This window comes from Strigops habroptila, chromosome 9 (assembly GCF_004027225.2).
Source record: "Strigops habroptila isolate Jane chromosome 9, bStrHab1.2.pri, whole genome shotgun sequence".
Classification (NCBI taxonomy): Eukaryota; Metazoa; Chordata; class Aves; order Psittaciformes; family Psittacidae; genus Strigops; species Strigops habroptila.
In genome coordinates, this window is record NC_044285.2 from 27607 (window position 1) to 41556 (window position 13950).

At 39.7% G+C, this 13950-nt stretch overlaps 1 protein-coding gene across 5 annotated transcripts in view; it reads right to left on the bottom strand.

Moving 5' to 3' along the window:
• Positions 1-13950, bottom strand: part of IQGAP1 (IQ motif containing GTPase activating protein 1) — a 69212-nt gene that overhangs the window by 5663 nt on the left and 49599 nt on the right. For 4 of the 5 annotated variants that reach the window (XM_030497813.1, XM_030497810.1, XM_030497814.1 and 1 more), the window contains 12 exons: positions 13534-13742; positions 12356-12511; positions 12033-12196; positions 10631-10855; positions 9201-9341; positions 9016-9100; positions 6483-6715; positions 5566-5698; positions 5095-5197; positions 3495-3630; positions 1638-1725; positions 1000-1212 (listed from right to left, as the gene is read on the bottom strand). In XM_030497813.1, coding sequence (XP_030353673.1) covers positions 1000-1212; positions 1638-1725; positions 3495-3630; positions 5095-5197; positions 5566-5698; positions 6483-6715; positions 9016-9100; positions 9201-9341; positions 10631-10855; positions 12033-12196; positions 12356-12511; positions 13534-13742 — 1886 coding nt within the window. The remainder of the gene's footprint in view (positions 1-999; positions 1213-1637; positions 1726-3494; positions 3631-5094; positions 5198-5565; positions 5699-6482; positions 6716-9015; positions 9101-9200; positions 9342-10630; positions 10856-12032; positions 12197-12355; positions 12512-13533; positions 13743-13950) is intronic. The other variant, XR_003993203.1, reaches the window with a different exon arrangement.

The following is a 13950-nucleotide window of genomic DNA, read 5'->3' on the forward strand; positions in this document are numbered from 1 at the left end:
CAGAGTATCTGAAACACACCATTTGATTTTGCTTAGTCTTGCTTCATGCTACAAACTGGAGCTCTCAGTTGCATTTGCCCCAGTTTAAGTGTCACCACTTCTTCTCTGTGTTGACTATTTTGGAACTAATCAAGTATACACAGCAGTTCATTTGAACCTTTTGTTGCTTTCTCAAACCCCAATACTATCTTAGTTGCAATGACTAGAGTGGGCACCGATAGTACGTGATCTAAAGGAAGGAAGCAATTTTTGCCATCTCTGGGTAGGAAAAGTATCTCACAAATCAAGCACTAAAACCATAGAAGTGCACAGACTTTCTTATCTTTCTTTATTAGTCAGCCACCTGTAGATGTACGTTACGTTAATGCTGGAACAAAAATATCATGCGTTGAAGTCAGCATGTATCAAAAAAATGAAAATAGAAAGTTAATGACGGTACAATTAATTCTAATTGGATCCGTAAAGGTGATTATTTATTCACTTTACATACATAACATTTCCCAAATAATTTTTTGGTAAACGTGATATAAAATACACTGTTACTTTTATTTAAATACCTAAAAGATAAAAGAGAGATCTGACAAAAACCTCGCAAAAGTGATCTAATACTGTTGTATGCTGCTATGGTGACAGTTAAAGAGTATCTTTTTAGGCAAAACTTCCTTGTGCGAAGAAGTATGCAGAGACGCTGTCTAAATTAGTTGAAAGGAACAATAAAAAAAGGTCACACATCAGGACTTCCCCTCCAAGCTAGGAAGCTTTTTCTTAAGGTGCCTGAGATGCTGGCAACACAATCAGTTGAGAAAACTCAAACGTCCTATAAATATAAAGGAATTCCAAATGCCAAGAAGTGGGAACACTGTGGCAAAAGGTAGAGGCTTCATGTCTGTAAATTAATACTACAAAACTTACTCCTCCTGAAAACTCAATGCCAGTTTCACAACACTGCAAACTGAGAAAACTCCACTGTGACCACTAGGAAACCACAAATGGACATACCTTTGCAATGTCATTGATTAGTTGCTGGTATTTATTTTTAGCATTCACTGTCCCCTGTTCTGTCAATTTCTTCAGGCCTGTCTTAATTTTATCTTTCTTTCCTTGAAGATTCAAGTTGCCATCTTCCTTCACGGACACAGATTTTTTCATCTTATCAGGAGTTTTAGCTTCACGAATGGCCCGTTTCTGCATAGCTCTCTGATGCTCCGCTTCCTAGAAAAAGAAAGCAAAAAAATGACAAGTTCATAAGCAGATCAATTTTAAGGTGACAAAGAACCAGAAACAGATTTTCTGACCTCTGGCACAATATATAGCAAGAATTTTGCTTGGTCATTCCCGTAATGACTCCAGTGAATCCATGTTTGACGAGCACATTCCATGTACAGGAAGCACCAGAAGCCTACCTGCCATTTAAAACAGTTGTCTAGATAAACAGTTTCTAGCAACTACCAGTGAGGTAAGGTTCACACATACAATTTATGTCCATTGTATTCCCTCCTTATTATTGCTACACTCCGCTTCACATCAGTGGAGACAGCTTCACTGCCATACATAAATGCAGATTCCTAACAACCATGTATATCTGGATAGATGACAATCTCCTAATCCAAAAAGGATGCAGATAAACAACTTCATACTTGCTCTGAGGTAGCTGGAGTTCCCAAGATTTCAGTCAGCGTCTCCCCCGGTTGGAAGCGGATTACATCAACAATTAAACGTTTTGTGCTGCAAAGAAATCAAGGAGAACAGGAGAAAAACCTTTAAACTAAAAGACTTTCAATACTGTTCTGTTCTGCAACAATGCCAACGTTACCAATTTACCTAAAGTGAGATTATCACTGGATGCACACCTAGGTGTCATAGGCTAGACCAGACCAGATCCCCGAGAAGCACTTTACTTTGACAGTTTTATCAGAAAGAGGTTCTCTAAAAGGTTCATCTATGTAGTACAAAGGATTTGCTCCCCAGTGCCCTGTCAAACAACAAGGATGTTACCCCATATATTCCAAGGCAGCCCAAGTACTGCCATGTGGACCACAGAAGCAGCAATTCCAAGGTGAAACGTAAAGCAGGTCCATCCATCAAATCCATGCCTCTCCAGTTTAGAGACAAGGATGCCATGTGAGACAGTGTCAAATGCCTTGCACAAGTCCAGGCAGATGACGCAGTCGCTCTTCCCTTATCCATCCTTACAATGCTGTGGCCCCACTGTAGAAGGCCACCAAATTTGTCAGGCACAATTTGCCCTTCGTGAAGCCATGATGGCTGTTGCTAATCACCCCCCTTATTGTCCATGTGCCTTAGCACAGTTTCCAGGAGGATCTGCTCCATGATCTTGCCAGGCACTGAGGTGAGACTGACCGGCCTGTAGTTCCCTGGGTCTTCCTTGTTTCTCTTTTGAAAAGTGGGGGTTATATGTCCCCTTTTCCAGTCAGCAGGAACTTCAGACAGCCACGACTTCTCACATATGGTGGACAATGGCTTGGCAACTTTATCCTCCCCCAGGACCCGCGGATGCATCTCATCAGGTCCCAGGGACTTGAGCACCTTCAGGTTCCTCAGATGGTCTCAAACCTGATCTTCTCCTACTGCCAGCAGTTCTTCATTCTCCCAGTCCTTGCCATGCCTTCTGCGACTTGGGCAGCGGCCGGAGCTTTTGCTGGTGAAGACCAAGGCAACAAGTGCCTTGGCCTTCTCCATGTCCCGGGTAACCAGGTCTCCCATTTCCTTACGGAGGGTGCTCACATTTTCCCTCATCTTCCTTTTATCCCCAGTGTACCTACAGAAGTTTTCCTGTTGCCCTTAATGTCCTTGCTCAGACTGGGTTCTGTCAGGGCTGATAGGTATTAGTCTAATAACACACCTATTTTCAAAAATATTATTTTTGTCTATTAAGAGTCGGGTTTGAAGGACAGCAAGTGCAGAGAGAACGGGACCACATCAGAAACCAAGAGGAGAGCAGCAACAGCATAAAGAAACTAATACTGCAGGAGCTAGCAAACTTGGCAGCAGAGTGTTATTCACATATACTAGACATTAACTTACCCCTAAGATTTCCATATATCGCTTGTATTCTATTGAAAACATTGCACAGGGCATTATATAGGCAACACAAAGACTGAATCATCTAAGTTTTACATTAATAGACCTCAGAGTTAAAACTCCACTGTGAAGATCAATATGAATTATTTAAGATGGTCTTTACAAATTATTCACAATCAGGCAAATCCAACTGCTGCCGTCACTCTCTCACATCTAGGAAGTTTTCCGCTTCAGAACCATCCAAAATAGACTTTTAAAGAATGACAAATTCAACAGTGATGAAGAACTAACAGGAACAAATTTGACAGTCACAGCATTGAAAGCTCAGTGTACTTGGGAGTAGCATTCCCACATTTGTTTAAATTACACTTGCTTATTTTCACATGCAGATTAACTGTGAAAATTCAGGTTCCTCGTTCTCTTGAGAAACCAGACAGTTACCCCTTACTTACTTTAACAGAATAGTCCTCACATCCATCTCTGCATTCTCATCACCAGGAACATCAAATTTATTAGTGAGTGTAAGAGAAACCTCAGTCTTTGCTAGCATTTCCCTGTTGGGGTCATTAACGTTGCCAGACCCTTCCCCTGCCAAGCAGAAAGAGTTTATAGTTTAAATCGGATTTTTTACATCATTGACTAGGAGAGAGATTTGTAATTTTTCCCATCATAACGGATCACAGGAAAACTACACCGTTTCCTACTTTCAAAAGGACACTTTAAAAGGCAACACCAACTTTTAAAATCGTCATCTTCAGTATGTTACAAACTTTTTCTTAACAAACCTGAGAGAATACACTGGCCAGAAAGGCACCACGAAATCACTAGCTTGTATGCCTTACAGACATTTGTGTATTCCACACTGTATCTCAGCATCTCACTCTCTACTGAAAAGAGTAGCTGACCTGTCAAAAACACTTTATAAATAAAAACATGACCACGCCTCTATGACCATGTCCTCATTAGAATGAATTTTCCAAGGTAAGAGCGAAGCCTTTGTTGGCAACCAAGCTTGTCATCTTCTATTAAACAAAGTAAGCTATCCTGTCAAAAGGAAATTTTCTTGTCCTAATTGTTCTGAACTTTCATCAGAACAGCTGTTAGGATGCTTCCCCTCCTGCCCCCTTTTTTAAAGGGCTGCAGAAGATTGAACTCTGATGTATTAACCACATCAATACAATACATACAGTAGAAATGAATTGGGGAATGGGGGTAAGTACTGGTTAAACTCAAGGTCTAGGTTTGCTCAGGTAACACTTCTTCTGTTCTTTGCCAGTACTTTGAAGAAAGCATACTAGCAATCATTCCTTTAAAAGGTTCCAATCTTTCTCATCAAGCAACCTCAAGATAAGTATTTTTCCGTCAAAGCATCCTCTTAAAAAACACTTACCCCCCTACTCCCCCACCCCCCAGATTCCACACTTCAAATACCTGCAACATAGAAACCAAGAAAGGATAAAGGCTTGTGCAATTTTCCAGTGTTTGCTAAAACCTGAAGTAGTGAACAGTGGCTCAGGTTTTTAGAAAACTTTCAGAGATTAGTGAAGTCAGTTCCTTCCTCCCCCAGCTACAAGAGGATAAAATTCTTAATGTATAGAAAAACAAACTTTAAAGGAGGGGAAAAAAGGTATTTGTCCATATGCCAAAGATCCCTATAGGGACACACATCATTTAATACACTTATTACCACACTCCAAAAGAATGCATATGGATCTCCACAACGAAGGACAGATCTTTACAAACAAGCTGGGACCCACACACAAGCAGAAATGGCTCCAGCATACTGGAATGAAGAAAACATGTAAAAATATCCATGCATCTTCTAGAAAAGTCTGGAGTGGGGTGAGGTGAGCGGGGTGGGGAGAAATACCCCATGTTTTTTGAGGGTAACAAATTCTGCAGTCAGAGGGAATACACTAGAACAAATCTACTGCTGCTTTTTAGAGCGCATCCTCCCAATGACCTGTGATGATCCCTTACGTAGTTTCTTTATTGCACCTCAAATCATTTAAGGTAATATTACATATTCTGAAGTACAATAAACTAGACCACCTATTAAGGACTCAATTGTAGGAACCTCTCCGAGATCATCCAGCAGCTCGTGAATTGGATCATTGTGCTCAGGAGCAATTGCATCTTGATGGTCTAAGAGCAACTAAATGAACATAAAAGAACATTTACGCTGTTAATTGTACATCTTTTTCTACACAGTAAAATAACATTACTTTGAGCTGGTATCTTTTAGAAAAGATCTTATTTCACTGAACTCCAAAGCAGCAATATCAACATTCAAAGCTATACCATTATCACATACTCAAATACTTTCAAAAGAAACTTAGAGAAGCCACAAGCAAATTACTTAATTCTATAAGCCAACAAGCTTTTGCACACTATGCTTGAAAGATAACTTTTTGCCTTGTATTTGGTAACTTTGCGTTTCAGCCAGAAGCAGCATTTTCTTTGCAAGCACTGCTTAAGAGGAGCAACTATGACCACTTACATAAGGACTAACTGTATACTTACAGTGTGCGTATTGATGATTTCACCAATAGAAATATAAATAACTGGTTTAGTGAGAGTCACCAAGTCAGAATATTCATCAATATTAAATTTATCCTGCAATTCAGGAACCTCACAAGCAGCCTGAAAAAAACGTCTTCAGAAAAAAGGAGAAAAGAAGAATCAGTATGAGCCTGAGTGTCATGTGATTTATCAAGAGCATTAACTCCCTATGACAATCCGAAGTGTAGCTTCTCTTTTTTTAAACTATGGCACATTACCGCATACTACAGTTTGTCAGCTCTAGTTTAACACATCAGAAATAACCTAGTAAATTAAATTACTGATACTGGCCATGTTGACACTGGCTCATTTTCAGCATTCACAGAACTGGTCTATGGCTCCGGTGATCTTGTTCACACATCCTCCTGCCTCCACTGCAGTAACCCCCCTTGCTCCCAGCAATCTCTACTTTTCTTCTAAAACATGAGGCATATGATGACAATTCTTGAACAAAAGCTCACTTTGGCTATATGAACATCTAAATGCCCAATTGCTTCATTCCTCAGAACCACTGGGTTTTCAAGAGAAGCCAGGGTTCATATGGGACAGAAGAACCTACGTCCAGTGTAGATGTCCACATTTGAAGTATCACAATAAACATGTGAAAAAGCAACCTTTATTCTGGAAACTCCCAAGTCAAAATACTTGACTTCTCAATCTCGCTAACATACAATGTATCATTCATAAATTCCAGGCACATTTTAACTGCCATTGTCACTGATGCTTATGGCAGTTGGGAGTGCAATCTCTTAATTTTCAACAGACCACTTATTTGACAGAGATCGAATTTATTCTATTTAAAATTTATGATAATCCCTTTTTACTTGCAATGTTTCCCTCTGCCAAACTTCTCAACTTAATTAGCTAAGATCTTCTACCTGAATTTCTGGTATGACTGCAACAGGTATTCATTAATAATGCTGAGGTGTGCATTATCTCCCATGAACATCTTATTGGATGCAGCATGCTGCAACATCTTCGCAATGGAACCAAGGTTTCTGCGCTGATCTGTAGTCAGCTGACCTCCAGCTGAAAGATCGATGATGTCAAACGCATCTGGTGCGACAATGGCTGGATTCATGTAGCGGTAATACAGTAAGTTGCCAACGATCTGGGAAAAGTTGAGTAGAGAAGAAAAACTCATCAAGAAACAATGGTATAGGACCCAACTGAATTTTATCTAAACTACTCTGATAAATTGTTTTCTTGGAAGCCAGAAGCCCCTTCCAGGGTAAAAGTTCTGCTGCACTGCTGTGTACAAGCACACACTATCCCAAAGAATCTAGTGTAAAAGTAAATAAGTAAATGAATAAATTAAAGAAAAAAAATTTAAAAAAAAAAAATCATCATTAAGACTCAACAGGATGGTCAAATGGTCAACACCAAGAGGGAAGACTGAGCACTACTAGTCGCAGGACAACACAGCAGCAGATACTCCTGTGTATAAATCCTATGTGTAAAGACTTAAAACTTCAACTTATTAAAAAAAAAAATAATGTATAGACACAAGATATTACAAGCCTACCTATGGACTACTCGTATGAGCATGAAACTATCCGGGGAATTAAACACAACTGAGTTATTCTTACAGAGAGCAGATTAATCATGGGATAGAGGAACCAGAACAATAGTTGGTTCAAGAACAAGAGCTGATTCTTAGAGAAGCGTGCAGAATTGGCTGCCATCTCTGACAGAACAAAAATGGTGAGGAAGCACGGCACACCAAGGAGCTGAACTAAGGAAACTATTTTCCATTCCTTCTCTAAAGTCCTTTTCTCTTTCAGAATAATTCTTTGATAAACCAGCAACACTTTCAGGCACAGATTTCCAGTTAGTAACTCAGAAACTATACTATCCACAGATAAGAAAATCAGAAGTACAGAAGACAAAAGACATCAAAATCCAATTTACCTAGTCAAATGTGAGCAGCAATAAACGTCAAGGAACCGAAAATAAGATGTCACATCATCCATATGCTCACAAATATACTTCTGATCTATATTTGATATTTGCCAACAGTAATTCCAGCAATAAAAAGGAATTAACCCAACATACTGATGAAAAGAGACAGTTCTCACACTGCATGCTCGAGTATTTTCTGGTGGTTCACAGACATTTGCAGAGGACCTGGTCAGTGAATCTCTGCTTTGCCTGCTTGCCACGCGACTTAAATGCACAGAAGAAATTGGGGTCTGAACAAATAGCTGAAAACAGAGAGAGAAAATCTAGCCATTGCTGAGTAGCCCCAGAAATTAATAATGGCTTTCACTGAGGTCATGTTTTGTTTCATGCAAGCCCCTGCTCTACTCTCACAGACTATGTCATGGCACAACGGTCAAAGCTGTTTACTACCAGTAATAAGAAAACATATCTGTGCAAGAAACTATTAAAAACTTTCAAACTTTTGGGGGAGAACAGCAGTAAATGGGTACCCACATGGGCAGCTTTGATTGATTTAAAAAAAAAAAAAAAAAAAATCAAAAAAAATTTAAAAAAAAAAAAATCAAAATCTAAAGTAGTCATTGCACACAACTGCAGCTTTGACTTTCATGTGGACGGGTACACATTGTTTCCACAAGGATTAACAAAAAATGCAGCTTTCCACCTAAATTTACAGATGGAAAAAATTAATTCACCTGCATAGAAAGAATCGATGTCTCAGAATGGGAAAGCACAGAACTAGAAGAGAGAAGAAAACAGCATTCAGATTGGTAATTATTTTGCAATGAAGCAGAGGCAGAGAAGTTTAAAGAGACATTGCCAAGTATTCTGAGATCCAAACTTTGTTTTATTAACAAACAAAGCATTCATTGATATAAAGGCCTTCACAATTACCGAAAGCCATATAACCAAAGAAATTTCTATGAAAACCCCAAAGCTATACTCATCTGAGAGTGCCTAATATTAGGATCGCAGATTAGTTAGAGATCCTTTTAGTTCTGCAAACTTAATGGAATGCAAAATACAAAACTGACTAGACATCATGGCAAATACCTCTCTACATGTTGCTGTCAAAATATCCCAGAGTATTACAGACAAGGGAATTTGGAATATGAGAATCTTGCATACAGCCTTTTTTAACTTGACATTGTCTCTTTAAGAAAGGAGCAGCTGGCTGTGATCATACCAGCAAAACCAAGGTTTACTTTCTAGCAGCAAAAGTACCCCAGGCCTAGAAACCTGAAGGACCAAATGCCCAAGGTGTTAAAGAAGAAGCAACAGGATACCTCCTCCTGAACAATGTATTATGTCTCAGATGAAGCTAAAAATCAGAAGCCCAAAGTGAAACTTTTTCTAGCTGCAGATAAACTTTATATAGGTTTACATGCACTCCTCTCCAAACATACACCTAATATGCTCACCACAGCCAATTTGGCTGACAACTACTCACAAAGGTGTTCAGAGCCTCACCTTCAGAAGCTCATCCTCGCCAGCATCAGGAAACTTCTCATGCAGGGAGTCTTTTAGTACTTTGGCAATGAAACGCATTCCGTAACTTTGAAAGAAAAGGGCAAAGAAAAGGTCAAATAAAACTGCTAAAAGCATGAACCCACCACTAACCTCTCAGGGATAATACTGTGGTACATCAGACTCACGGGATTTTGTCCACTGAAATAACAATGGCAGACAGGAACTTGTCTGTCACTGTCCTCATGTTTCTGATTGAGGCATCCAGGCGCATCCTCACCTCTTCATGATTTAGAGCTTGTTCAGGTGTAACATCGTACGGCAGTTTGCTATTTGAAAAAGTCAAACATGTGAAGGCAAGTATTCCTCAGGCTAGCATACTTCAAGAATTTCTAGCTCGACGTGGAAACAAGCTTATATTCACTTGGCTGCCAAGAGCTGTGCACTGCCTCCAGTCAACCTTCTAGTCCACTGGAAGTGCTGAAGGCTTCCTGCTTTTACTTCTACTCTCCCTTGCAAAGATCACTGAGAGAAGAGGTCCAGCTAACTCAAAACTGTACTTTTTACAGCATGCACACATGCACAAGAGCCAAAGTTGTGCATCAGGCTGCAGCTGTACTTCAGGCTGCAAATAAACTAGTGAAAAAGCAAGCTACACATTTGAACAATAAGATGATAAAAGCTTGGATACAAGCTAGAAGCTAGAACAATATCCATGAAAACCAATTTAAAATGCTATTGGCAGGAAGCAGTGCCAAATGAGTAGTTACGTATTCTTCATCAGTTAAAATTACTGCATAGTGTTCCAGTGAAGATAGACAGATGAAGCAGATAATTCATAAAAGCATGTCTTAAATCTCATACAAAGAGAAAGTCCTGAATGCATATATTTGCCTGCATTTTTAACATATCCAGAGTTCTGAACCAGGTGTATGGCAAGATACATGACTGCAAATTGCCTTGAACAGGGAAACTCATTTTGGTTGGTTGGTTGGTTTGGTTTTGTTTGGGGTTTGTTTTTTTTAAGTATGCTTAAAATGATCACAACAGAACACAATAGAAAGCTCAAGTTCTTGAAAATCATATGCACTGGAAGAAAAAGAAACCAGAACGATACAAAAACATCCAGCACAATCCAATTGTCACCAGTGGCTGATATTAATTGGAAAGATATTAGGATTAAAAGAACTGCAATGTCATGCTTCTCCTCCAGCAGAAGAGGTTTTGTTGGCTTGCAAACAGTATCTAAGTTTGCACAGGACATATGTGACATGAACAGAGACTGACACGGAACCAATTCCCAAATACCTTTTCTTACCGTAATTTCTTTTAGGTTAGAGGGCATCTGATAGATAACTATCAAGTCAGCATAGATAAACACCAAAGAGCATTTCTTCTTCCATCTCCTAACGAGATTCTCTTTCAATACCCTCAGCACCATCTCCAGAACATGATCTTTAGAACTCTAGGATGAAAGCCATTTTGAGGAGATGGAAAAGCCGGTATCAGTTGGACAGATACAAGCAGTGAAGCCAAGGATGATTTGAAATGATTAACCAAGCAGTGCAAAGCAGCCAAGCTGCATTGTTTAGAAAAACAGTAGTAATAGTTCTTATACCTGGCTTCGCCAGTTTGAGACTCCATTTGGTTAACCCAAGACTTGTAAATATCCACTGGATCAGTTTTGATATTGAGCGATTTGTCATCGATGATTTCCTTCACAACTGGTGCCAGGATCTGCCTCAGGGCATTCTGACCACGGGCACCACGGTTGAAGCTTACCACCATTTTAATAACAGTAGGATTCCCAGTCACAATTTCATGTATTTGGTCTACTTTTGATCTGAAGAAGAAAGAGTCTGTATGAAATATGAGTTATGCATAATTCTGTCAGCTTTAGATACATTCTTAGGCTTAAATCAAACTGTTAAAGAGCATCACCCTCACAAAACAGATGATGGATTTGTACTAAAATCTCAATACAGCAATAAATTACAACGCTGTATAAGAACAATACTGGAACGCTTCTCAAGACAGATGAGGCAAGAAACTTAGGACCTTTGTTTGGGAATTCCAGTGTCATTTGCCAGTAGTCATTGCGATGACAACTGATGCAAATGGAACTGTATGCTCTAATTGAATGCACTGTTCAAAAATACAAATGAAACACAGCATGTTTTATTTAGAGAAGAGAAAAAAAAACAGTAGGTTTCTTCCAGTATTTAAAAAAAAAGAAAACAAGCAATCAACAACAACAGCCACTCCTAGTATGCCACTAGGTGGAATACAGCAGCAGCAAACAAAGTGCTTACATTTTCTTGGACTAGTATTCCAAGCTTGAAATTAAGAGGAAAAAAGTCTGTTATAAAAAAAAAAAAAAAAAAACCCACAACTTTTAAAAGTTATCTGTTTCAGGGCATATACCATCTTCATGCTTAAAAAGCATTCCAAAAGAATGCTTAAAGAGTAGTTCCTCAAAAAATTTATTGCACATTCTTCTTCACAGCAAGTTGTGCAGCTCTGCATCGTAAGGAACATGGAACTCCTAAGGCCCAACCAATCATATGAAACATGCCCGAGGATAGCCAGAGTGCTAACACTGACAATAAACAGAACAATGCCAAACAACAAAGCTTCTCAGTTTCAGCCTCCTCATCAGCTTTTGGAAATCCAGAAAGCTTAGTGTAAGCTCTCTCCCTGGCTTGTAAAGGACAAGTCTGCAGTTTGCTGGAGGTATGCATAAAAAGACACTGGGAATTTAGATTAGACTGGATTTTAGTAGCTGCTGTATTGAGCAATGAAATCTTGACTGAAGTAAAAAGCCCTCATCCTCAATGGACATAATCGACTCTTCCTTTACGGACTATGTTAAGAACAGATATGAAATGGGAAGAGGACAATGAAGGAACAGGTTAGCATTATCTGCATATTAGCATGAGATATAATGTGAAAACTGCCTCAATTTGAGAAATTGCCAAAACTGATTCAACAGCAAGAATGTGCTGTATGCTACCACGTACTTGATCTCTTCCTGCAATGCTGTTTGGAAAAGCCGCAACAACAGATATTCCTCTCTTTGATTGGATGCATAGTTATACAGCGTGAAGATGACAGAATCCATGAACTTTGTGGATTTATTTTGAGGCATCTGAAAAATCAGCTTGGCCAAGTACGTTGGGTTAGTCTACAACAACAAGAAAAATTACTTAGTGTGCGTGTCCACACAGGCCAGTGTCACCGAGAACTAGAGTGGCTCAAAACTATAGTATGTAAGCAAAGACTGTGCCAAGACATATAAGCCGCTATGACAAGAGGTTACCAAGCAGCATTTGAAGCTGCTTACCTGAAGTAAGTAGAACAGATGCTGATAAGCTTCCAGCTTTTCTCGCTTCTCTTTGCTTAAAGCTTTCAAACCTCCTCTTTGTTTATTCAACATCATCATGTCAGAGAGCTGTTCCTTGTTCTTCTTGGTAAGTTTTTTGCTATGAGAAACAACATCCTGGAAAGAAAGAATAGGGACAGATTCCACTCTTAAGTATTTTTTTAACAGGCAACACTGGAAAATAGCTGTATCTGAGAACACACTTGTCTTGGACACGGAAAGGTAGGGTCAAGCTATGTGTGGGGCTATTCAAGTGAAGCATAATTTACTATAGCAGCAATTTCTCTGACTCTAGGTACATGTTCTGCTTTGTCCTTGACTTCTTGAACTTATTTGAAACCCCTGAAGGGTTATTATTGCTGCCAAGAGTGACTATCAGAGCTGGAAGCATTCTGAAGATGCTTGAAAATGTTTTCCCTTTTAAACTTGGCTTAAAACCTAAAAAACCCATTTCATACTCAGCTAGCTCACTACCTCTACATACTCCAACAGCAATGGCACTTTTTGCTTAAGGCACCAGCCCCAAAGCTGCAGCCTCCTTTCAAGATTAATTTCACTATACAAGTTGAGATTTTATACTGGGAGGAGCCTAGCGTCATGCTACCCAGGGTGAAATGAAAAGCTGACCAGAACTTCAGCTTGAAGAAAGGGCAGTGCTATATCAGCAATAGTTTGGGGGTTTTTTTGTGAAATTCATCACATCAGCCAAGTAATGGAGGGGGCCTCCTTTAACCAACAAACACCAAGTGGCATAATTGTGTCCCCTGCCTTAAAAATCACTCCCCTCGCTGCAAGCTTGCACCATGTCACCTGATTAACTACAAAGGAGCAATAAAACAGAGTTCTCAAAAGCTTGCAGACACACAATCTGTTGTACTCATTAGGTCAAGATAGTCTGGTGTGTGTTTGTCTTTTTTAGCTTCAGGTCTTGTTTCTTCTCCTCCTACAGTCTTCTTTCTAGGGATACATACTAATTTAGCAGAATGGAATAAACGTACTGGGAGTAAAATCTGCAAGTTTGGGGCAATCTTTTCCACTGGGCCTGAGCAACTACATCCAAGGCCAGGAGCTCTCCATGCTGTATCTACCATGGGGCTCAGTTCAATCTGTAGACAGCCTCCCATCAGCACATATCCTACCTGCAGTGTAATTTTGTTTTTCACTAGCAGCCCAATTTTGATGTCCATGAGATTGAGATCATTTTCCAGTTGCTGATTGGATCGGATCAAGGTTACAACTTCCTCACGCAGTTTCATTAGCTCAAGCTCCTCCTGAAAATCTTGGTCGCTCTGATCAAGCAAGTGGACAAATTTCCGAACCACAGCCATAGGTGGGTTTTCAGCATTAACTAAAAATACACAAGAAAACACCAGGGGGCAGGAAACAGGAATAAATATAGAATCATAGAATAGTAAGGGTTGGAAAGGACCTTAAGATCATCTAGCTCCAACCCCCCTGCCATGGGCAGGGACACCTCGCACTAAACCCTGTCACCCAAGGCTCTGTCCAACCTGGCCTTGAACACCGCCAGGGATGGAGCATCCACAACCTCCCTG